Source organism: Gouania willdenowi, chromosome 9, assembly GCF_900634775.1.
Source record: "Gouania willdenowi chromosome 9, fGouWil2.1, whole genome shotgun sequence".
Classification (NCBI taxonomy): domain Eukaryota; kingdom Metazoa; phylum Chordata; class Actinopteri; order Blenniiformes; family Gobiesocidae; genus Gouania; species Gouania willdenowi.
In genome coordinates this window covers 9,072,967-9,097,160 of record NC_041052.1, presented here as the reverse complement: position 1 = coordinate 9,097,160, position 24,194 = coordinate 9,072,967, and the positions used below count along the sequence as shown (strand labels likewise).

General features: G+C 35.5%; 1 protein-coding gene across 2 annotated transcripts; it reads right to left on the bottom strand.

The window, feature by feature from the left end:
• Positions 1-452: 452 nt before the first annotated feature.
• Positions 453-21,131, bottom strand: prodhb (proline dehydrogenase (oxidase) 1b). 2 transcript variants are annotated; one of them, XM_028458193.1, is made up of 14 exons: positions 20,626-21,131; positions 17,836-18,044; positions 14,105-14,139; positions 13,887-14,012; positions 13,484-13,630; positions 13,244-13,341; positions 13,069-13,142; positions 10,843-10,924; positions 9,229-9,321; positions 7,735-7,881; positions 6,335-6,510; positions 2,156-2,254; positions 1,967-2,055; positions 453-1,052 (listed from the first exon to the last, which is right to left on the bottom strand). In XM_028458193.1, the coding sequence occupies exons 1-14, from the start codon at positions 20,941-20,943 to the stop codon at positions 862-864; spliced, it is 1,884 nt and encodes a 627-aa protein (XP_028313994.1). In that variant the 5' UTR covers positions 20,944-21,131; the 3' UTR covers positions 453-861. The 2 variants fall into 2 exon arrangements, with proteins under 2 accessions (XP_028313994.1, XP_028313995.1); XM_028458194.1 differs by having other exon boundaries at positions 13,244-13,354; positions 13,484-13,548; positions 20,626-21,128.
• Between the last annotated feature and the right edge of the window lie 3,063 nt (positions 21,132-24,194).

The window sequence follows — 24,194 nt, the reverse complement described above, 5'->3', positions numbered from 1 at the left end:
TACCAAACTTGATATTAATTTCATCTGTTTTTATTTTATTTTTTACATTCAGTGTGACAGCCCAAATAGTTTGGTTTGTTTGTGTGTCTTCTCCTCTCTCTCCCACACAGGGCCTGATTGGGAACATTGGTTTCAGGTGTAAGTCTCTACGGGGGCGGGGCTACAATTATAAAACCAGTAAAAACCTGCTGCTCGGCTTGACCCTCTGCAGCCACTTCCTGCTTTCCTTGTGTTTCTATAGGTTGTGTTTTGTCATTTCATTGTGTTAATGTTTTGTTAATAAATGTTATTTGCAGTTATGGCAGAGCTATTTATCCAATTGTGAGTTTTTATTCATTTTTTTGCTTTTTTTTTGCCCTTGAAAATGTTGTATTCATTTCATAAACCCCATATCATGTATCATATTGTGAACCCCACCTCAGTACCGAAGCAATACCAATAGGAAAAACACCCACAAAGAATAACACTTTATTGCCCTTTAAGTCGACCTTATTGTTTGTTATTGTTCATTGTTTAAATAAATAGATGTCTCTTTAAAAGATACTGAAGTCCTAAAGAGAAAATGTGGAATGGTTATTGATCCAGAGATGAATAACTGAACAAAAAAAAGGTTTACAGAGGAGTGTGATTTAAGTGGTGAGGGCTAGTAAGAAAAGAGCAAACCAGAGAATAGCCACAACAGCAGGAAAATACAAAATAACTGACATGTAAAAACATTGTGAATTGAAAAAACAGCAGGCAAATAAACCAGGCACAGCAGTAGCAGTCATCAACCACAGGCAAAACAAGTGTTTAAAAAAAAAAAAAAACCTCATGACATTGACATACTCTCTATTCTGTCAATGACTCTTTTCTTTTTTTTTAATACACCGGTTGGTAGAGAAGCTCCCCAGAGGCAAGTCTGCGTTTGAGCTCCTTCCACAGCAGCTCCCGCTCCCTTTGGGCTCCCTTCATGAAGCCTCGGTTCTCCTGCGCTCTCCGAGACAGGTAGGGCATCACCTCGCTCACCGGCCCGTAGGGGACGTACTTGAAGACAGGGAAACCTGCCTGGCCTGGAGATGATGCCCATGGAAGGAAGCAGGACAACGCATGAATAAAAAATACAAGAAACCAGAATAATATGAGTTTTTTAACACAACTTAAGCACAAATACACAACATATCTAATGTTGGTTAAGTTTTTGATAAGGTGCAATTGACTATACTAACTATTTTTCATTAATTCAACAATAGGTTCCATTATTGACTGATTCATTCAAACTCTCTCTCAGCAAGCTGCAGATGTATACTAGCCTATATTACAGTGCTAAATATATGCATACTTCCTACGGGCACTGCACTAGCACTATTCAAAAAGAAGACAAAATGAAACTCGCTGGAACTATTACGTGGAAGTCAAGTGAAACTTCAAAGGAACCATTAAAGGCGATCAGCAGAACTCCTCTGAGGAAGACTGGCAGTTGACAGTCGAAACATGTCGGGAAGAGAAAAAGTTCCTGAAAAACCTAGTCTGAATAAACGAAACCTCATCTTATCAAAAAAAAACTACCTAAGTGTAGTAACAAAGTACATTTACTTCATTACTATACACCTCAGTCATCTCTATCCTTAAAACAATCAACTAAATAGCAGTCAAGCCTGTTTCAGCTTGAGCTTCACTTTGATAGACAACCACAGTGTCTGTTTCTGATTGACAGACATGCTGAAAGTCACTTTGTCAAAGACTACTCGTCAATACTGAGGTGTCTCGGTTCATATGACAGGCTGCAGTCTGACTTCCACCTTTGCACCACTGGCAGCCTTAGCAGTGTGTGTGGTGTGTGTACATGTGTGTCGATCACAGGTGTTAGCAGACACGGCTGAGGTCTACAGGAGAGGACAGAGGGAATACTAATGTGGCAGATGCTGTCAAATTGTCTTTAGATGGGCCGGGGATAAACAGCGCCACGAAAATGTGTTTTTCTCACCCAGTGGGAAGCTGATCTGATCACACATGCCCAGTAGTTGACCAAAGTACACTTTGTTCTCCTTGGGCAAGACACGTAGCTCATTCATTCTGAGAGAGAGAGAGAGAGAGAGAGAGAGAGAGAAAAGGGGGGTGAGCTCAATCTGAGTCCAACTAGTGTCGATACTGTGCTTAAAATGTTAACCCTTACCTCTTCAAAGTGTGTTTTATTGTGTCTTCGTTGTGAGAAGCGACCATTACGTTGGCCTTTCTGTTCAGAGCGATCTCATCCAGAACATAGTCCAAACATCTAAATACACAACATAACAACTCAGCAGAAATCAAATACTCTCAAACAAAAAAAAAATACTTTATAATATTTTTTTTTACTTTCTCTCTCTCCATTTAACCCTCCTAATATCCCAAAATATTACATTTTACCCTACGGGTTAATCTGACATTTGCCTTTAGAAAATAGTTCCTAGAAAATTGTTGGGCACGTTTTTGTGTCAGGCACTGTTTTTTTTTTTTGTTGTTGAATACATAAATAACCCTTTGATAATGAAACCTTGACCTGTTTTTTAGCACCACCATCAGCTCAAACTTTTAAATTAGTATTCATTTATATTGATTTCTGACATTAACCCTTTTATTACCCTCAAATATTACTCACACATTTTACCCTTGGCGTCAATCTAACCCCAGAGATATTTGCCTCAAGATAATGATTTTCAGAAAGTTTGTTGACCAAGTTTCTGTGTAGAGGACTTGTTTATTTGTTGAATACTCAAATAACCCCTTGATAATGAAACCGTGACCTGTTCTCTTGCACCACCATCAGAACAAAAACTTTTACACAAGATTATATTCATCTTGAATAGTTTTCATCCAAAACCTTCTCAAATTTACTGACAACATTGATGACCACAAGAGTATGAACCCTATTGTTTGTGGTGATGATTATGGGTGGGAACCTCTGGGTACCTCACAATACGATACGATACGCGACACAATAACGATTATCTCACAATATGACGATACTGCGATTATCAATATATTGGTCAGAAATCAATCTACGATTATCTATGACATGACAAGAAAAAAAAAAAGATGAAGTGAAAAAATACGATGTTAATTTTGTATCTTTGAAAGACATACATTTAAAAAGTGTCCTATGAACAGTGACACTACTTTAGTGCAACATTTCTGTAAATAAGTGTCAACATACCAATGTAAAAAAATAAGTATCTCCAATTGTGCTTTCTGTAAACAAAAAATAGGGTCTTTTTTACCAGTGACACCATTATAGTGCAAAATTCCAGTAAACAATATATTGGTTCCTTCAACAAACAGTGACAAAAGTTCTGTGAAGACCTACCAGCACATTTTAGTGAAAAAGCAAAAAAGGCTTAGAAAAAAACAAATATAATAATAATAAAAATAATCGATACCGATCGTGCGAAAAAATACCACGATATATCGCCGTATCGAGATATCGTCACACTCCGAGTGATGAGCTTTGCTGCAGCGCCACCATCAGGTCACACTTTCAGTTTTAGAGTTAGCATATCATGATTTAGAATGATTCAAAAACATTACTTTTTAGTTATTGTTGATTTAATGTTTTTACTGCTGAATTCAAATGTTTTTACAGCTGATTTTAATGTTCTTATTGAATGTTAAGCTGTTTTCTGTTGCATTTTTGGTCATGTAAAGCACATGGAATTGCCTTGTGCATGAAATGTGCTATACAAATACATTTGCCTTGCTTTGGAAATCTTTCATCCAAATCTTCACTATTTTGGGGGTGCACATTCATGACTCACAGAATGAACCATATTGATTGATGTTGGTGATCTCTCCCCACCCTTTCTTCTCATAAACATATTTATTTGCTAGTTTTTATCACCTTTTTGTAACATATTTGGGGTTATTCATTATAAAGTGATTATATTAGACAAGTTCTACACAGCTAAAACAGCTTGGGGTCAAATTGACCCCAGAGGAACACCAATGTGTGCAACATGTGTTTGTGCACCGTGAAAGAAAAATCCTCATGATAATTTTATGCTTAATCAAATTAGAAAAAGTCAATTATTATTTTTTGAATGATAAACATGGGTAATAGGAGGGTAAAATCTACATCGAACACATTGTGTTTTGATCTGTGATCGTCATTCAGGGATTCAGTGTTTTTGCGAAATTGCCTTGCAGCTAGAAGGTCATGAATTTGTGCTTGATTAATTCTTTGCAAAGTTTGCCGGAGTTCTCTCAGCGCTTCGTTTTTCACCCGCTGAGCAGAAACATGCAGCACGCTGTGAGGGATGAATTCTTCTTGAGGGTAGTTAAACATGGACTGACTAAGACTGATTGGGGGAACATTTTATTCATGCCTTACAGGTAAAAAAGCAGGAGGGTTAATAAAATGCTTTTGTGGGGGCTGTCCTAATCGTGAAAAGTCTGAAATAAAATTGGCATTGGCACTGCAGTTTCCTTGAGGGGGTAAAAAGAGAAACTTAACAAATAGAGGTTTGCTGACACAAAATGATAGAACCAGATATTTGGATTGGACTTCCGCTTTCCAAATAAATTAAACCCCCGAGCTGTGCTTTGGAGAATACGAGTCCCAGATTTATGTAAATGTGGGTTACAAACTATAGCGATACATGAAAACAAAAGTCAAACACCTACTTTCAAGTAGGGGGCATTTAAAGTGTTTTTTTTCCAAACAAAATGAAAGTTTAAAAGAGCGTATTGCATTTATTCGATGTAAACAATAGAAGATAGAAATATTTGATTTGATTTTGTGAGTTTTTTTAGTGATGGGAATACAACATGAGGAAAGCTTTACCGAATGCTGATGTACTTTTTCATGCAGCAATGATTTTTTTTCAGGCCAATGCGAGCGACAATTCTAACTGCTTCACTCTATTTAAAGCTGCAACACCTGATATTATTCTAATTCTAATCTCATAGATCAATTAATTAAACATAATTTACTTTAAAAAAAGCTTGAAACTTTGTTTTTATCTTCACCCTAAACATAGAGTCCCATAAATGGATGCAAAGAAGTGATTTTAGTTTATAATTACCGTGATTTTTTTTTCACCAGACAAAGAGGACAGTAATTTGCTTGACACCCTTTTTGTTTCCAGTACACTAATGTCCTTGATAACAGAATTAAAAAAAAAAAAAAAAAAACTACGCATGTGTCTCAGCGTCTCAATATGCCACGATGCAATGCGTGAAAATGGAGATGAAAGCAAACTTTCAAGCGGTCATTTTTACCCTATTTCTTTTTTTTTGTTTGTTTGTTTTTTGAGCAAATTATGTTTATTTAATTTATCTGAGGCCTACAATAGGAATTAATTAATCTAATTGTTTGAAAAAACTAGCAGGGGTAGCAGCTTTAAGGACTTCACCAACATGCTCAAGACCGGCATCATTCTTAGATTGGTAAATGAACAATGAATCACTATAGCTACAACAACTTTCTCAACCAGGGGTTCTCAACTGGTCTCACCCTGGGCCCCACATTTTGCCATGGTCATGAAATCGCAACCCACTTTTTTTTCCTTTTTTTTTTTATTCAACCTACCAGAATTAGCCTTTCTAAAGCCTGTTGAAAACACATGTAATCTTTTTAAAAATATAAATCTATTTATTTTCCTGTGCGACATGTATTTCACAGCATGTCTGACAAAAGAAACACTTCTTTTAAAATAAAAGACAAGTCCAACATGAGACAATAAGTATTTCTTTTTTTTTTTGACCAGCTTTCCGCGACCCACTTTTGGGTCTCGACCCACCAGATGAGAATCGCTGTTCTAAACTCTGTTGTCTCCAGTTAGGACAGTATCCAGTTTAGCAGAAATGCTTCAAATGAAAAGACAATGTTTGACTTATTTTTAGGCTCCATAATAAATGGGGAGCATGCTATTCTAATTTGTCACCATAAGTTTGAGTTATGTAGTTTGAAGTTGTCATTCGTTAGCTTTAGCCGCTAGTCACTTCTCAAATTCTCATCCAGGAAAAATATTTACATTTGGTTTAAACTAAAAAAAACAAAAAAAAAGGCACCAGATACGACAAAAGTAACTATATCTAAATTATGACATTTACATGCTTTACAGCCCTAAATCCTTGAAAATTGACCAAAAAAGGGGCAATTTTACTTCTTTGTGTGTTCTGCTTGGTTTATTTTATAATTGTTACAACTTTAATTATTTAAAGGGGTGAGTTTAAGGGGCTTCATTAAGAACTGAAAACATCCTTTTTTAAAATAGTTTTCTCTGCTGCTGTGAGTGGGCTACACTGTCTGCCACACAAACGAAGCCCATTTTATCAACACCAGCTGATACACTAGTGAATCAAAAGCTCTGGGTCTCACCTGTGGTACATTCTGTTAGTCGACTCATAGTCGGCGTTGATCGGGTCCTCGTAGCCCATTTCTTCGGCCCTCTCCCTCTCCTGGTACATGTACGCCCCTCGCACCAGCTTGGCAGCAAAACACCAACCTTCACGTTTCGAGAGTTGAACGTCCCTTGTTATATTTTCATAAGCATCCTGCCAGAAGGAGAGATTTATTTCAGTCTTTAGGTAGCGTAACATACTGTAAGTAATGGGAATTATAGCCGCTTAGTCGTCTTATGCATCTTTAACCACCTGTAAAAGCCCAGTACATGCACGGCCTATGCAGAATGAAAGTCCCCTTTCAAACAGTGGTAGTTTATCAGTTACACAGAGGTAAAATGGCTTAAATCACTGTTAAAAAAAAAAAAGCAATCTGTTTTTGATAGGGTCACACAACACTATGAGAAATGTGTGCATGAGATCTTAATTTTAGAGGTGTCCTGGTCCACATTTTTCACTTCCAATATGATATCAATATCAATCCGATACAATATCAGCACTGATTATACACACTTTTATCACTTATTATGTAGTGTGGAATGTTAGAAAAGACTTAATAAAGTAATATTACTAAAAACAGACAATAGTCAGCGACAGTAGATATAAGAATAACTGAGCCATTTACAAATAAACAATGAGCTGCATAATATTTTACCTTAAATACATAATAATAATAATAAATAATACAATTATAATCGTTCTACAACTGAAAAAGATAAATTAAGAAATACATTACCAGTAAAAGATCCCAAAAAATGATATCAATATATATATATATATATATATATATATATATATATATATATATATATATATATATATATATATATATATATATATATTAAAGTGCAAAATAATTACAAGTTTAACTGAAATATAAGAAAATTCTACAATTTAATATAATAAATAGAAAATAAATTAGAAGACCCTGAAAAATAACCTTAAAATCAATAAAAACAATATATTATTTTAAAGTGCCAAATAACCATTCAATTTCACTTTAGTTATTTATTTATTTATTTTTTATTGTTGGTGTTTAGTTCTGTCAGCTGCTGGGTAGAAGTGTTGGAGCAGAGTTCAATAGACTTTTTGCTGATATAAGACCAATTTCCAATATCAAATTGGGACACCACAATTTAATTTAGTGTGTCCAACTTTTGAGTCCCATATATACTGTATGCATCGTACAAAGGAATGCACTGCGAGTTCCCAGGAACCTTTCATAGTTGTCTAAAAATCTTTTTTTTTTCTGTTCTCACACTATTAATCTCAAACGTGGCATATCCTTTGATATTTGGAGGAAATTCATGGCCAGTGTGAAATTGAATACGTCATTGAAAGGTGTGATTATTAGGCATTTATTTCCTGACACATTACCTTCAGGTAGCACTGGTAGGTGTTGAAAATGATGGGCTTCGTGGTGTTAAAGATCCTCTGCATCTCCAGGGTGAGTCTACTGATCGCTGGTTGGAAATAGGTTTGCTCTGCATCAACCATCAGTCGAACACCGTTCTCTTGTGCGTGCTGCAACATGGAAGATGAAATGTATTTTTGTGACAATCACAAACTGTATAATAATTGCTTAATGTGCATGTAGGGGACTATAATGGCCTATCTTTGCATGGTAGCTCTGTAATACACGTGTTTCCTGTCCATAGTGTACTCCACCCTGCGCCTAGGCTCTGCTTGGTTTAAATTAGGTGTCAAACTTAAGGCCAAGGGGCCAAATTTGGGCACAGGAGAAAGTAAATATGATATAGAAAATGGTATTCATTGTGTAAATTACAAACTAATAAAGTCCTAGATATATCAGTCCCTCAAATACATAAATTAAAGTTGAATTCAGTTTTCCCATGTTAATGTCACATGATGGCAAGCATTTTTGGTTTAAAATTGTTGAAAGAACTCTACATTTTTCCAAAATACTGACATTTTTGTGAAAATAATTCCACAACATTTCCCTAAATTAAATAAAAATTGCTCACAAAATCCAGGAAGTAAACTAAAGATCCAATACGGACTGATTATGTGTCACTTACTGCTTGGATGTTGTCTGTGCCTTACATAATTTACATATTATTTACACATGGATGTGCAAACTGGGGTCAATAATTTTGAATGTACTTGTTTTCACTTGAGATCAAACTGGTTTAATTAAACACTGTATTTTGTTGCCATCTAAACATCTGCGTTTCTGCTCCGGAGGGGGGTCCTACTGACCGCTCTCTCTGCTTATGCCTCTCCATGTAGCGAATGGATAAGCAAATGGGAGCTCCCTTTGCTTCGGGCTTTACACACAGCTGCTGGAAAGCGCAGAGAGGTTCCAGAACAGAGCCTTACCGCCAAATCTAAAATGTATGCTAAATAAAGCTATTTGACTAAATTGATCGTGACTGAAATAAATCTAATTAAACAAATTCAGTATAAAAATATCTGAGCCGGTGCATTTTGTGCATTAATCTGGCTACAAATATGATTTAAAAAAACGAATTCAAGAAGAAAAAAAATGTCTCTGGGGTTGCCAGAAATTCAGCGTTATATCAAAATGAGGACATGACCCAAAAACGTTTGGGAACCACTGCTTTCCTAATGATTCCATTTCATAAATAACAGTTAACTGAAACACTATTGATATATAAACAGATTTATTATTGTTTCTCTGTGCATGATGGGTCTATTAAAGATAAGATTGACATGTGTTTGACCAATAAACATACCACGCTGCCAATATACACGCCATTTGTGGTTCCATATTCCCTATTTGCATTTATTGCAGATTAAAACCAAATGGCTGTAGCTGTTTATGGAGCATGTGTGGGCTGCTGCTCAGGCTTTATGACTAATTAGATTTTTTTTTTTTTTTTTTTTTACCATCCCCAAGATCTCCATCCGCTGGAATATTCTCCTCATTTGTTCCTCCTCCTCTTGTGTAAACCTCTTCAGCAGTGGCTCCAACTCACCTAACTGGAAAAACAAGCCCAGAGAGGGGGAGAAAACAACCGGAGATGCTAATGAGCCAAATATCACACAGCAAGACACCTATTAGCGCTTCCTGCTTTGTCCATGAATCGGCTGTACCCAGTTCCAGATCAACAAATATCTAACAGATAACCTGCTCGGACACACAATTATACCCCTGTGTGCGTTTTCATTTAATTCCTTTAAAGCTCCATTTTAGACGCAGTTTACTTCAAAGACTCAGAAAACACAAAGAAGAATCTTGAAAGGCCTCAAATAGAAAAAAAAAAACTAACTGTAAACAAGGTTTAAACTTCAAAAGGGCCACTAATAACCTTCTTCTTTTAAACTTAAAAAAACAATAATATCCAATTATATACTGTACCTGCTTTAATACAAAAATAATTATCAACCCTCGGTCCACCTTTGGGGACCAAACGTGGACCTTCTGCTTATTCAGTTTTTTTTTTTTAATTCTCAATATCTGATTTAGTTTAAAGACTAATTGTATGAACCTAAGCTAAGTTTTTGTTTGATATCATGTTCATAATTTCATGATCACTTTTGTTGCAAGACGTATAGAACAAGAGATATAAAATGTACCGTGCTCTGGAGCGATTTGGTCCCATTATAACCACATATATTGGATATCCTATTATCCTGACAAACAACAGTCGTTTTCCCATGTATACCTAATAAATCTAATCTGCTACCTTCAAAATACAAAATGCACCTTATTTTTAGAAGGAAAAAAAATGCATAATTTGTGTTTTTCTCATTGAATGTGTGTTGTTATGACAAAAAGGGCCAAAAATAATAAAATGTATACAAATAAAATGGAAAAACTTTATATTAAGGGTTGGGTCTGAAGTTGTTGAAAATATCTGATGTGAAAAAATATATCTATTAATGACATTTTGAAGACACTTTAATTGAAGGGCACTGTTTTGGTACCTAAGCTCAAAGAGTGTAGGTTTTTTTTTAATATATATACAGTATATGTATATATGAGTGCATAGCTCTGAAAATTATTGTTCCTATCAATTATTGACCTAGTCAATGCTGCAATAAACTCATACCAAATATTCCATTTTGCACCTTTTTTTAATGTATTTTTTGTTTTTGTGTGTTTTTCTTAATGAAAAAAATGTGTTTTTATGACAGAAAGGGCATAAACACATAAAAAAAAAATTTTAAAAAGTAATATTGTTAGGTCTGAAGTTGTTGAATAGACCTGATGTGAAAAAAATTATGACAGTTTAATAAAAGTTACCTAAGCTCAGAGTGTAATTATTATTATTATTATTATTATTATTATTATTATTATTATTATTATTATTATTATTATTAAAGTCTGGGATTTAAATCTGTACATTTGTTCTATAAAATCATGAGGATTCAAAACATTTAAAGGAGATTTTTCTAAAATGTCAAGATTCTATTATATTTTCTTATAGAATATTGTCACCAGTATTGTGTATAATTTGATGTGTATTTTGCTTTATTTCGGTGTCCAGTGCTACTGACCTCAACATTAGGAACAACAAGCAAATGTGCTGTTTTTGTCCTTTCATCTATGAGGCTGTTCCAGTCTAGCACATCAATGCATCTGTGAGAGGGTAAAAAAGTATTAATGAAACAACCCAACATGTCAACTTCACATATAAAAGCACTTGTCCAGTGAAGATACAGAATTTTAAACATGTACGTCACTCAGCTTTTCTGCAAGTAGAAAGTATGGACTGTTAAAAGGTATATACAAAAGAGTTACTTATTATATTTAAAATTAGCTGCTTGGTTCTGTGTAATTGGTTTTTGCTGCCTGAAGCCCTGATGATTTGTAAAATTACAGGTTGTTCCAACCATAATCAGGACGTAGCGACAAGAGGAATACTTTTTTTTGAGATTTATTTTAATGTTAAGTGCATTATAAATGCAATGTATTAACGTAAAAAGCACTGTATTTTTAGGTTGAAGCTCAAGGTCTGAAGCAAGTGGAGAAAATGGAGGTTAATGCTGACTCGACCTAAAATGCTCTGTCTGACTAAAATGTGAAGAGCTAGTGATTTTGGTGCAAAGTATTTACATTTTGCATTTTTTAATTTCCTCCTCTCACAGCCCTCAGTGAGCATTGATTGACAGCTCCACGCGGAACTGTGCAGTGCCGTAGGGGCGGGGCTGCTGTGACTGGGCGTGTCTTAATTACTCTAGGAGCAACGCCCATAATCAAGGCTTTTTTTTTTAAATTTCCCCGAGTGACAGGTCAGCAAAAACCTGGGGGTGTGCTTACACTTTAAATACTGTAACAATAAAGATGTCATTTGGTCAAGGATTGTCAAGCATTCACATGTTAGCATTAAATAGCTGTCCATATTTTATATAAACAAATAGTAGGGATATGTACTGTATATCACCAGTTTAATGACGACACTATATTGATTGTTTACTGGTTTAATATTTACAGATGTTACAAAATCTGCCACGATTTGATTTCCATTTAACTGAATTTAGGGCCTTTTGATCGATCCAATACTTCATTCTATTCCAGTGTTTTTCAACCTTGGGGTCGGCTGCAATTTCTGAAAAATTAAAATAAATTTTTGAATTTTTAAAAAACAACAATTAAAACAACACACAATATTAAACAAATGTATTCTATACATTCACTTTGTCAAATGTAAATCTAGTTAAACTAAAATTCAGTAAAAGAAAAAAAAAAATATTTATATATATATATGAGATGGTAAAACTTGTACCAACTAATCCTGGCTAATCTGTAATTGTAATACAGTATAACAAACATGATCAAAATGGCAAAATGGGGTCACGATCCATAAAAAGGTTGGGAAACACTATTCTATACCCATTTTACACTCATTTCTAGGGTTGCCAACTTACAGTATATAGGTGATAAGGATTAAATATCAAATATAATTTATTTAATGCCTATACATGATTCTATGTCCAGCAACCGCTGTGTGAGTGAGTGCTGGCTGAAAAAAAAAAAAAGTATAGTCACTGATTCTTGATCAGAGCATAGAGGGAATCGATACGTGGACTATGTAAACAGATCCACTGCTGTCTCTGGCGCGGCGGCACACACTGCACACCTGTGTTTGACGTGCGTTTGTTTCCCCATGCGCTGATCTGATGTTGACATTAACAGTTGTTTATTAATAAAAGCAGGCTTACCACTAAAACAAACATAAATATGTAATTTGTATGAGGAAAAAAATAGGTTCTAATTGTCAGGTTGAGGTCGGGCACTGATATAAATACCTAATGTCTGTGAGACTTGTAGGTTTCACTTTTGCTTTGTCGGGTTCTGGTCAAAGCTTGAATAAGGTTCATATCATAAATGGTCTGTGTTTAAAGGCAAATCGGAACCTCACAAAGACAAAACAAAATATTTGTCTCTCTTTCTCCTCTGCACATGCTCATTCATTCTCCGTTTTTTTTTTTTTTTGGTCGACTAATCGCTACGTGTGCTATAGTCTTGGTCAACCAACAATTTCCTTGGTTGACTACAGCCCTATTCATTACTGTTATATTTCATAGAATAAGATGTTTCTGACTTTTCTTAGAACAGCACTTTATGTTTGAACATCTTAAACAAGATCTGCTTGTTACATAGTGATATAGTCATTTTATTTGATATAGACTGGTGTGTAGTTTTTATGGGAGATGAAAAAGTTAATTCTAAAGATCATAAAAATGCTTTTTATTCAGTCGTGAGAGGAGATGCTTCCTTACCCTTCATGTTTCTCTTTTTGGCCAGTAAACCAGCCATAGTAGTCTCCTGTAGCACCCAGCTTGGTCAGGCATTCCTACAAATTAAATGAAAAGTATTAACAAATGTTCACTTTACCAACACATTTCTTCATTAGTTAAATACTTAAGGGGTTTAATGTAGATGTTAAATCCTAACCTGCATTTGTGTCAGATCTAACTTCTTCTTTAAGGTGGCATCTTTCCCTTGTTGTGCAGCCAGGAATGCGTAAAAGTTTTGCCATTTCACCAAGACCTCTGAGAAATTTAGCTTGTAAAAGAAAAAAAACAACAACCCAACACCACAAAGACGAGTGGTTTCACTCTAAAGTCATCCTTGCCACTACAATATCATCTTAACTATCACACTGACCTTTTAATCCCCCCCTTTAGTGCCTACCAGAAACTGTGGACGTCCCAACGCAGTCATTTTGATGGCAGAGAAACCGTCGGTTGAGCTCCATCCTACCGGGTGGATAATCAGTGTTTATGTGCACAGCGATCAACCACAGCATTACGACCAGAGACCTGTGACTTATCATGACACCTGTTAGTATTAATGAAGTATCAAATGTCAAAGTGTAAGAAGGAATGCAAAGATGATCCTCTGCCAATCTACCAGAAGCCAGAAGCAAATTTTGATTTCAGTCGTGCTCCAGTAATGACACTTTGGCACTTTGTTTTTGGGGCAACACTGGCATCAGTAGAGGATAAGAACCACTTTTGGATGAAATACAGGTAGGCTATGGTTTAAAAAATGTGGTTTATCATCCCCAGAAGTTTTAAAGATTATCAAAACTCACCAGAAGCTTTGATGCACTTGATAAAAGTCTCCATATGTCGATCACATTTGGCCTCTTCAGAATTGGTACATGTAAACGCTTTGGTCCCTCCTTTCATACTGTCCCTGTCTTCTTCCATGTCCTCACCTTAGGGATGAATATCACGTTTTCATACAAGTTTACATCAAATTTTATCACATACTGTGTCCACAAATGAGAAACAAAATGGGGCTGCTTACTAACGCTCTTGTTGTCTGTCGAGGATACACATGAGCTGTGAAGCAGAGAAAACAACAATGATACAGTTAAATTGCTCCGGAAATATCACAAATGCAGGCTGCGTTAAGAATCAATTTAGGAGCGAGGCCATTTTCTGTGAACGCTTTGGCATCTGAACGCTGGCCTCGGAGGATGTTTAGTGACCCCTTATGTGCTGAAGTGGCCCACAGATTTGCTGCTGGCCCTCAAAAGAAAAGGAGCAGTGACCCCCCCCCCCACTCTGGTACAAGCATGTAAGCAAACAGATGACTAAACAGTGATTGTGCCAAACATCGGGAAGTTCACCAAGTGTGAAAGCCAGAAAAACTACGAGGCATAAAATTGACTTTCGACATCCTTATTAAAGATGCTGATGGTACATCATAATCTAGTAGTGAGAATCATACCAAAAAACATTACCTCTGACTAACGTGATTAAAATTCTGCTTAAGAGTTCTTTTCATATTTTATTTCAGTTCTCATACCTTTAGTGGCACAACTCAATCTAGCATCTAAGTCAGAAGGAAATATTCAATAACTATGAACGCTAAATATTGCAGGATGTTTGAGCTTTCATTATCATTAAATTCTTGGTGCTTGCTGTAGATGTGTAAACTTACCACCACCTACTGCACAAGAGTGGTATTACAGATCTCTTTTTTTTTTTTTTAAGACAACAATGCATGTTTTGTGGCCATCACCAGCCCTCCCTAAGGAAAGGTAAGAAACACTTTATTAAAGGGAGAATATAAAAAGAGAGGGCAGTGTTACACCTAGGTGAGGATGAAGGGAACAGTGAAGAGAGAGTCAGGGTAGGAAAATGGAAGGGGTGAGGAAGAGTCGACTCTTTTAAGGTGAGAGTGAGATGTGATGATGTAGTTGTGCATATTAATAAGTATAATGGTGGTGGCCCTGAACAGAGGGGAGGAGTGAGTGCTTATACCTAAAACAGGTATTTGGGATCAATGTGTCTATGGTTAAGCCCAATACGAGTTTCATCCCACAGCCCAAGGCCAGTGCATCCATGACCAATGTTTGTACAAGAACCACTTCCGCGAACTCAGGCGTCACCTCGCGCCCGAAGGTTGGCAGCAACACCGGGAGCCAAGGAGCCCCAGGCCAAACCCCCACGACCGAGCATCTGTATCAGGTCGGTATCTAAAAAAACAGCCTGAATTCATATGATTTTTTTTAAACTCACTGATTGGTGATCGGCCGAAAAATTCTGATCGTGTAATGCCTTATAAGAATAACACATTATCATCGGCTAATGGCTTCATAATTATATTGATATAAGCAATGCAAACAGTAAAAGAAAGATCAGATTATAAACACATCAAACCTGGATGTTCCTCTCTAATTTCTCTCAGCTCTGAGGAGGAAAAAGAAGTGATGCTGTTCCTATCTTGACAGATTACCAGAGAGCTTGTCAAACCTTGCTTTTTTCAGATCAGGCTGACACAACAGACCTTGTCCTTTAATCTTTAGAGTTTAAAGGTAAATGTGTTCACCAAACAAATGCCTTTCCGCGGCTCAGTCGAATACACTCTTTGATATCCTTTGTCTTTAAGACACCTGCTTTAAATCATCAAAGCATTAATGCCAAAAACACTTCAGAGATAAAAGCTCAAGGAGGGTCAAAGTAGAAGCTTCACCACCTTATATAGAAGGTGTTGGCAAGACAGTCTATGGAGAGTTATTACTAAATGACCTGTTAAAGCCTAATGTAAAGCATAAAGGATTAATGAGTTTTACTTACTAATGCTAAATGGATTTGTTTTGACACATGTAAACGTGTGATCCTCTCATTGCCTAATACACTTTTATCCTGAGAGAAAACGTTACTTGCATAAGACAAACACTGCCTTCCAGGCTTATATCAGCTCACAGATCAGATGGCTGCTGCCCTGCCTTCTCATGTGACGGAATTCTTGACAAGTTAAGTTAAGTCTCCTTTGAGCGAGCCAATGCAAATGAAGGAGGCTGTGTTCATGCTAACAAATCAGGATGTAGGGAGAGAATGTTTATTTCCTCAACAAGATTTTGCTAGTTTATCGTTACTTTTTAATTCCATCTTTACTATGTATTTCAACTTATTATTTTTTGTTAAGTGCAGAAAAATGGAGCACTCAGAGAACAAAAACCTCCACCAAGTACCAAATATCCTCTTTTTCAGATATTGGCAGTTATATCCTCATGGTACCATGATCATTCACACTTTAAAGGCTTGAAAGAATTTTTTGTAACACTTGAAGTTTTATACACAAGGCTGACATTACGCTGTCATTATCTGACATTAACATTAATAAGGTGTCATGAAGGCTGTCACTGTCATTTGCTAAATTATGACAACTTTGGAGCTATGTTGGCATTTTTTAGGTTAGGTGGAGGGATCTCGTGAGGTTAGGTAGGATTAGGGTTAGGGAAACGAAGGGTTAGGGAAAAGAATTAATTTGGTCACAACTGTGTTCAAATTTGGTCACAATTGTGTTATAATGGACGGTATTGTGAAAAAATCACTTTATAATGATTTTGCTACAGTGATAAACATTCCTTTAGCCTCATTCAGAGGGCCAAAGTGTAAAAAGTTCTGTTTCCTCCCTCCCTTGTTATTCAACATTTTGTAAAAAGTCAGCTCCAGACGGCCGAGTTGGATTTTCCACGGGAACCTGACGTCACCTACCAGAAACTCCTCCTCCTAACAATCCTGGCTCCTCCTACCCTATAAGAATGTGAGCTCCTCCCTCTCAAACTACCTCACAACTAAAACAAACACTGCGGTTTGATATAGAATATACATTATACTTTATTGTCATATATGTAAATCCACATACGCAAAATGTGTTCTCTGCATTTAACCCCTCCCTGAGGAGCAGTGGGCAGCATCGGTAGCACCCGGATAACTTTTAGTACCTGTTATACCGCCTTGTTTTGCCTTTGAGATCTGACGTGTTTGTGACAATGTGAGGCAGCGGTTTGACAAAACAGTGGACCATCACCTCGAATGGACTATTCCTGTAATCAGCAAAGGAGATGATGACAAGTAAGTGACGTAGCAGCTCCGGGAAGTGTTTGAAGCAGCTGCTTTTGCTGCTGTTGCTACTTCATGAAACAATGTTTTTCTGACTCACAATCACAATAGCCACGTAAATAGCCATGTGTTTTACTGTAATGTGCAGTTTTTTTGGCTGAAAACAATAAAACAACAAAGCAGCCCGTTTTTAGAATTGCTCAGAATGTCACTTTTCAGAGGGCTGAAATTCCAGAAAAAAGGCAATTTTGGGAAAATAAACCTCAATAACTATGTTGTTGGGATTCTTAGAACAAATGGAGATGGGTGAAAAATAGCGTAAGACTGGACCTTGAAGTACTTTTGTCGTAATCCTGCTGCTTAGTCCGTAGGGACATGGGTTTGGAACCGGAGGGTCGCCGGTTCAAGTCCCAGTATGGACTAAAAGAACAGAAGTTGTTCTGGTAGCTGGAGAGGTGCCAGGGCACTTCTCAAGCACTGCCGAGGAACCCTTGAGCAAGGCACCGACCCCAACACTGCTCCCTTCATTGTAAAGCAACTTTGAGTACCCAGAAAAGCGCTATATAAAATTGATGTATAATAATAATAATAATAATAACAGACAAACAAATAAAAACCGGTAAAAATATGACCTCCTGGTAAAATATAAATCATTAAAACTGTACAAAAATTAAATCATACTTTGCCTCAATCTGTCCAACTTCCACTTCACTGATGTCTTCTTCAACGCTATAGTCCAGCACAGATCCCACACCAAAAGCCAGGTTCTTCTGGATCAGTGGTCTGATTTCCTTCTGGTCTTCACCAGCAACAAACTGGCCATAAAATGTCATTTTCATGAACTGGTCAAAGGCTTTCTGGCCCAGTACCTTTTTTCCAAGATCCATTATCTAGACAGAAATAAAAAAAAATTGAAAAACATAATGAGCAGGGCCATGATTTCATATTTGTTGTATATGAAGTCACTTATGTATTAGCAAAACTAATGAAGTCCAGTACAGACGTAAGCCACTGGAGGCCAAATGCTGCCCTTATTCTAATTTTGTGCGGCCCTTGAATTGAATGCACAAAATGACTTAAAAAAACAAACAAATTGGAATAAAAATACAGAAAAAGGAACAAAAAACACATTTGTAAAAATACAGAAAAAAATAGCAAAAATACAAAAAAAAAATGGTAAAAATATGTAAAATAACCCAAAACACACAAGACAACTACAAATAAATAATTGACTTATACAAAACGGTTACAAAAGTACACAAAAATTAGTCCAAAAACGCAAAAAAACAAAACAAAAACATAATGACTCAAATCGCAAAAAACAACAAAAATAAGCAAAATGAAAGAACAATGAAAACCAAAGATTCATGATATGACTCCAAAAAACACAAAAAAACATAAATACACAGAAACCTTTTGTTCTCTCCTGTGTTAATGCTCTGTTTGATCAATATTCTAATTACTGACATGAATGTTGATAAAGTGGCCCTCGGATCAGACATGTTTGTGGCCCCCGCTGAGAAAAAAAGTTTTCCATCTCTGCTCTGGAACATTTTTTTTTTCTTCTTCTTCATTTTTTTTTTAAACTAATCCCACAATCACCTTAATAACTATCAACCAAAATCCATTTTTTCATTTATTTAAAGAATGACACTAAAGATCCATTGATTATTTTTTTTTAATACAGTTAAACTAATAGGGAATGAATATTGCCGACTCCTGAAATTTGGCAGCTCTATAGAGATAAAACAGTTGAGTTAATAAAAACCATGCAGTGTAAGTGTATGTCAGGCATGTGTCTTAGTCTCTTTCTATAATAGATGTTACGTGACTGCAGCCGGGATTTTGTAAGCAGATATAATAGAACATGTTTTACCACCAAAGTTTATATAGGCAACACAATATTACAAAACATAGCAGTGAAAGTCAACGACTTGTATTTAATCCTGATTATTCATATCTATAATCCTTATTTAATATTTAACACATACTCTAGTGTTAATATAATCATTGTCTTGGTCTTGTGTTTCCCCCTGGGATTATTAAAGTAATTCTGATTCTGATACCCTGCTGCTGCATTATTATAAGTAATAGTAATATGCTCTTCTAAAGAGAACGCATGTCTATACATATACACGTTGATGCTGGGTTACATAACTTTGACTGCAGGGGGTTTCACTTATATGTTTGGAAGAACAGGTTGTAATTTGAGAAGTGAGCTCTGAACAAGTGAGCGTGGATCTGAACTTCAAAACAACAAGAGTTTAACAAAGACTAATAAGGCTGATGTTTGGTTTTTGGCTCTAACAACATCTCAGGGCTTTTAAGAACATCACATCACGCTGAGTGCAACAAATGAGTTCAAATAACTGCAAACTGTCTAAAATGTAAAAATAATAATATCAATAATATTAATTAATAAAACTGTATTTAAAGCTGCAGTTTTCAGCCTTATTGGTTTATTGGTATGAGCTTTAAACAAACTTTGGTCACACTTTACTTGAAGTTTAATACATAAGGCTGACATTACGCTGTCATTAGCATGAATAATATGTCATGAACGCTGTCAAATCATTAAGTGTCGTTCGCTAAATTATGACACCTTTAGAGCTATGTTGTCCTTTCTTGGGTTAGGTGGATGGATCTAGTGGGGTTAGGGCTTAGGGTTATGGTAACGAACGACACTTAATGACAGCCTTCAACTTATTCATGCTAATGACATGTGTCATGTCATAATAATGACAGAGTAATGTCAGCCTTATGTATAAAACTTCAAGTAAAGTGTTAGCCAAACTTTTGTATAGTTTCTTGTATTTTACACAATGCATTAATCTCTACACCTAAATATGCAACAGCAAATTACTAGTTGTAGCTTCCTAATCTGTTTTAGTTTCTAATAATAAATACATGTTTGACCCTATAATAAATACATGTTTGATTCTATAATAATGTTTGACCCTATAGTAAATACATGTTTGACCCTATAATAAATATATGTTTGGCCCTATAATAAATACATGTTTGATTCTATAATAAATACATGTTTGACCCTATAATAAATACATGTTTGATTCTATAATAATGTTTGACCCTATAGTAAATACATGTTTGACCCTATAATAAATACATGTTTGATTCTATAATAAATACACGTTTGATTCTATAATAAATACATGTTTGACCCTATAATAAATACATGTTTGACCCTATAATAAATACATGTTTGATTCTATAATAAATACATGTTTGACGCTATAATAAATAAATGTTTGGCCCTATAATAAGTATATGTTTGACCCTATAATAAATACCTGTTTGGCCCTATAATAAATGAATGTTTGAATATAATAAATATATGATTGACCCTATAATAAATAAACGCTACATATAAATAAAGCAAACATACATAATTACATATAAACAAAAGGTCACCTGAACAATGCTGTCTGATTTATACATTAATGTAATTACCTCTTTATTCTTATCAACCAGGAAGTCATAGGAGCAGAGTTTAAACACCACTAAACTCCTGAGCAGCTCTAAAGAGGCTTTGCTCCTGTAGACCTCCTGGGTTTTCTCAAAGTCCACCAGGACTTCATCAGCTGCGGGGTTCTCGGTTTCCTCCTCAGCAGCTCCGCGGTGTCCCCGGTCCTCCTTCCCGGTCCGGGCCGGGCTGGGGCTGGTCGAGGTGACGGTGGACCGGAGCCTGTGGGTGGAGAGCAGACCCCTCCTGAAGTGGACCTCCAACCCGGACCGGGTCAGGGTGGAGGCGGACTTGACGTAAAACATGAGCCGGTCCGTAGGCAGCTGTGAGCGACAGAACTAAAGAAGACTGAACACAAGCACAGCTCCGTCACAGGAGACGCTCCAGCGGGTTAACGACGTGACGCACTTCAAAAACATTGTCTCCAAACGTGTCCGCGCAGCTTCACAAACACACGTTTAAAGACAAACATACAGTACATAACTTTTTACATAACTATCCAAACCAGCGGTGACTTTTATTTCTGTCCATGGTGACTGAATGCGCAATGTGAACGTTAGAGAAAGGACATTCAAAGTCAAACTCAATACAGTGTGAAGTATTGTATACATTATATATATGATATCTATATATTATATTAACCCCTCCAAAATATATCTTATTGCACAATATATATATATATATATATATATATATATATATATATATAAATCTATTTAATTTATTCAATAAAAGCAAATCATCAGATTTATATGTAAATTGAAAAAAATAATAATAATATTTTTTATAAATTATCTACGGTTTTTAGAAATCTGTGATATCAAAATGGGTTCACGACCCAGAAAGGTTGGGAACTACTGTGATAGGCTTTTATTTAATCCTCCTGTCACGTCTAAATTGCACTTTTTCTATAGTAACAGATGGGGGCGCTGTTGGTTCACATTTGTTATTATCACATACACCAGTGGTTCCCAACCAGAAGTATTTGTACCCCTAGGGCAGGGGTCTGCAACCTGCGGCTCTGGAGCCTCATGTGGCTCTTTGACTCTTTAGCAATGGCTCCCGATAGCTTTCAAAAACTTAATAAAATAATTAATTATTATTTCTTGCAGAGGGTATTGATGAATAATGACATTAAGTTCAAATAAAATTAGGATAAAAACAATTTGTTAACCTAAAAATAAATCACATTGTGCAATAACTTGCACCTGTGGCTAACCTTAAGTTGTAATGAAATCCCTAACTAAACTAACAAAAAGACTATTCTGGAAGAAAATAGATATGTTGCAAGAAATTAAATCCATTAACTCATAAAATTATTTGACATTATTTCAACTTTATAGAATTTTATACACTGTATTGTTTGCATTGAGAAGGTTTTTTTTTTCTTTTTTTTTTTTTTTCCCGGCTCCAGAAGAACTTTAATCCTGGTGAGATTAGGCAAAATGGCTCCTTTGAAAGTAAAGGTTGCTGACCCCTGCCCTAGGGGTAATTGAACACATTGCAGGGGGTACTTAGAAACATTGATGAATCTATTTCCAACATGCGGAGTCATTCTTAAGCCTATTTCAGACACTGTACATTATCATCCAACATCTTTTCCACCCATTGACAATAAATGGCATTAATGGAATGAGCAATATTTTGGCTTTGATATCCTACTAAATTGTTACTAACATGTTATGCACATTATTAAATATTGAAGTGATGGAGGGGTTCTCCTAATCTGAAGAGAGGCCTCAGGGTTACATGAGACAGAAAAGGTTGGGAAACACTGATATACACAACCATCTAAAATGCTTTAAAATTAAGATTTGTATATGTATTTCTTTTTTTGCAAACAAAAAATTAATTCTTGAATTTCTTCTATTGTAAATGTTTTGATTTGGACAAAATCAATGTAACAGTTGGATTATTAGGTTTTGATTTTTAATTAGGCTTACATATGTTTAGAAACTTGGCTTAGCATTTTAAAAAAAGAAAACTTTTTTTGTTGTTTTTAATTGTTTATTTTTTTTCTTTTTCCCAATAACACGCAAAATGACTTCCAAACACATACAAAATAAGAATACACACAATACTCCAAAATAAGTAAATAAGTATAAATATTCATCAAGATAACTACAAATAAATAATTGACAATTATACAAAACATCTGCGAAAAAAGGCAAAAAATGTGTTTTGCACTTAAGGCAAAAAACAACCCCCCCCCCCCCCCCCCCCCCCCCACAAAATGACAACTAAATTATACAAAATGACCAAAGATACACAATTTGACCCCAAAAAGACACAAAACAACAACAGCATGTCACAGCATAATGAATATGCTCTGAAATGTAATACATGTATGTCGTAGATATACTGTAGTTCCCGCGTGTCTAAAAAACAACAACAAACAAAACTATAGTTAGGCTTCCTTGTGGAGGGTGTCAATGACTGTCTTCTGGACTTTTGTCAAGTCAGCAGTCTTCCCCATGATTGTGTAACCTATTGACCCAGACTGAGACCATTTACAGGCTCAGGAACCCTTTGCAGGCGAACTTTTTCACAATATTCTAATTTTCAGAGACACTGAATTTTGGGTTTTCATTATCCGTGAGCCATAATCATCAAAATTTCAAGAAATAAAGGCTTGAACTATTTCACTTTATATGTGTGATGAGCCTATATCATGAATGGGTTTGACTTTCTGAAATGAGTGACAAAAAAATATTGAACATTTTCATAGCATTCTAAATTTTTGAGATGTATCTGTATACAACCATCTATATTAAGATTTGCATTTTTTTTTTAAAAAACACATAAATCTTGAATTCCTTCTATTCGAAATGTGTTGCTTTGACCAACATTTTTGTTACACTTTGATTATTAACTTATATATTTAAGTAGGCTTAAATAAGTTTATAAACTTGGCTTTTTGCAATAATACACGGAATGACTTTCACACATGTACAAATTTAAAAACACACAAAACAACAACAACAACAACAACAACAACAACAACAACAACAACAACAACACACAAAATACTTCAAAAACACACAAGATAACTACAAATAAATAATTGACAGTCATACAAAATGTCTGCAAAAATGTGTTCAAAAAATGCACAAGATTGTGTTTTGCACAAAACGCAAAAAAAAAAAAAAAAAAACACAACAACCAAAAACCCCAACAAAACTACAACAAACATATACAAAATTGCAACTAATTATACACAGTATGACTTCAAAAATACCCAAAACAACAACATGTGACAGCGTAACGAATACGCTCAGAAATGTAATATGTATGTTTTAGATATAAAACAAAACAATTTTTTTTTTTTTTAATCTGTCACGTATAAACTGCACTTCTTCTATAATAACAGATGGGGGCGCTGTTGGTTCACATTTCCATTTCCAACCATTATACAAATATACAACCATCTAAAATACTTTTGATTTAGGATTTGCAATTTTTTTTCTTGAATGTCTTCTATTGGAAATGTATTGTTTTGCCCAAAATTAATGACATACGTAGATTATTAAGTTTTGATTTTTGAGTAGGCTTATAT

What these genes read in the sequence shown, in the direction of transcription:
- prodhb (XM_028458193.1), bottom strand. Translation starts at nt 20,943, where the DNA reads ATGTTTTACGTCAAGTCCGCCTCCACCCTGACCCGGTCCGGGTTGGAG. An exon ending in GTTGGACAGATTGAGGCAAA is followed by an intron (nt 14,140 to 17,835) that starts GTATGATTTAAT and finishes TCTGCTTCACAG; the next exon opens with CTCATGTGTATCCTCGACAG. An exon ending in CAAGTGCATCAAAGCTTCTG is followed by an intron (nt 13,631 to 13,886) that starts GTGAGTTTTGAT and finishes TAATACTAACAG; the next exon opens with GTGTCATGATAAGTCACAGG.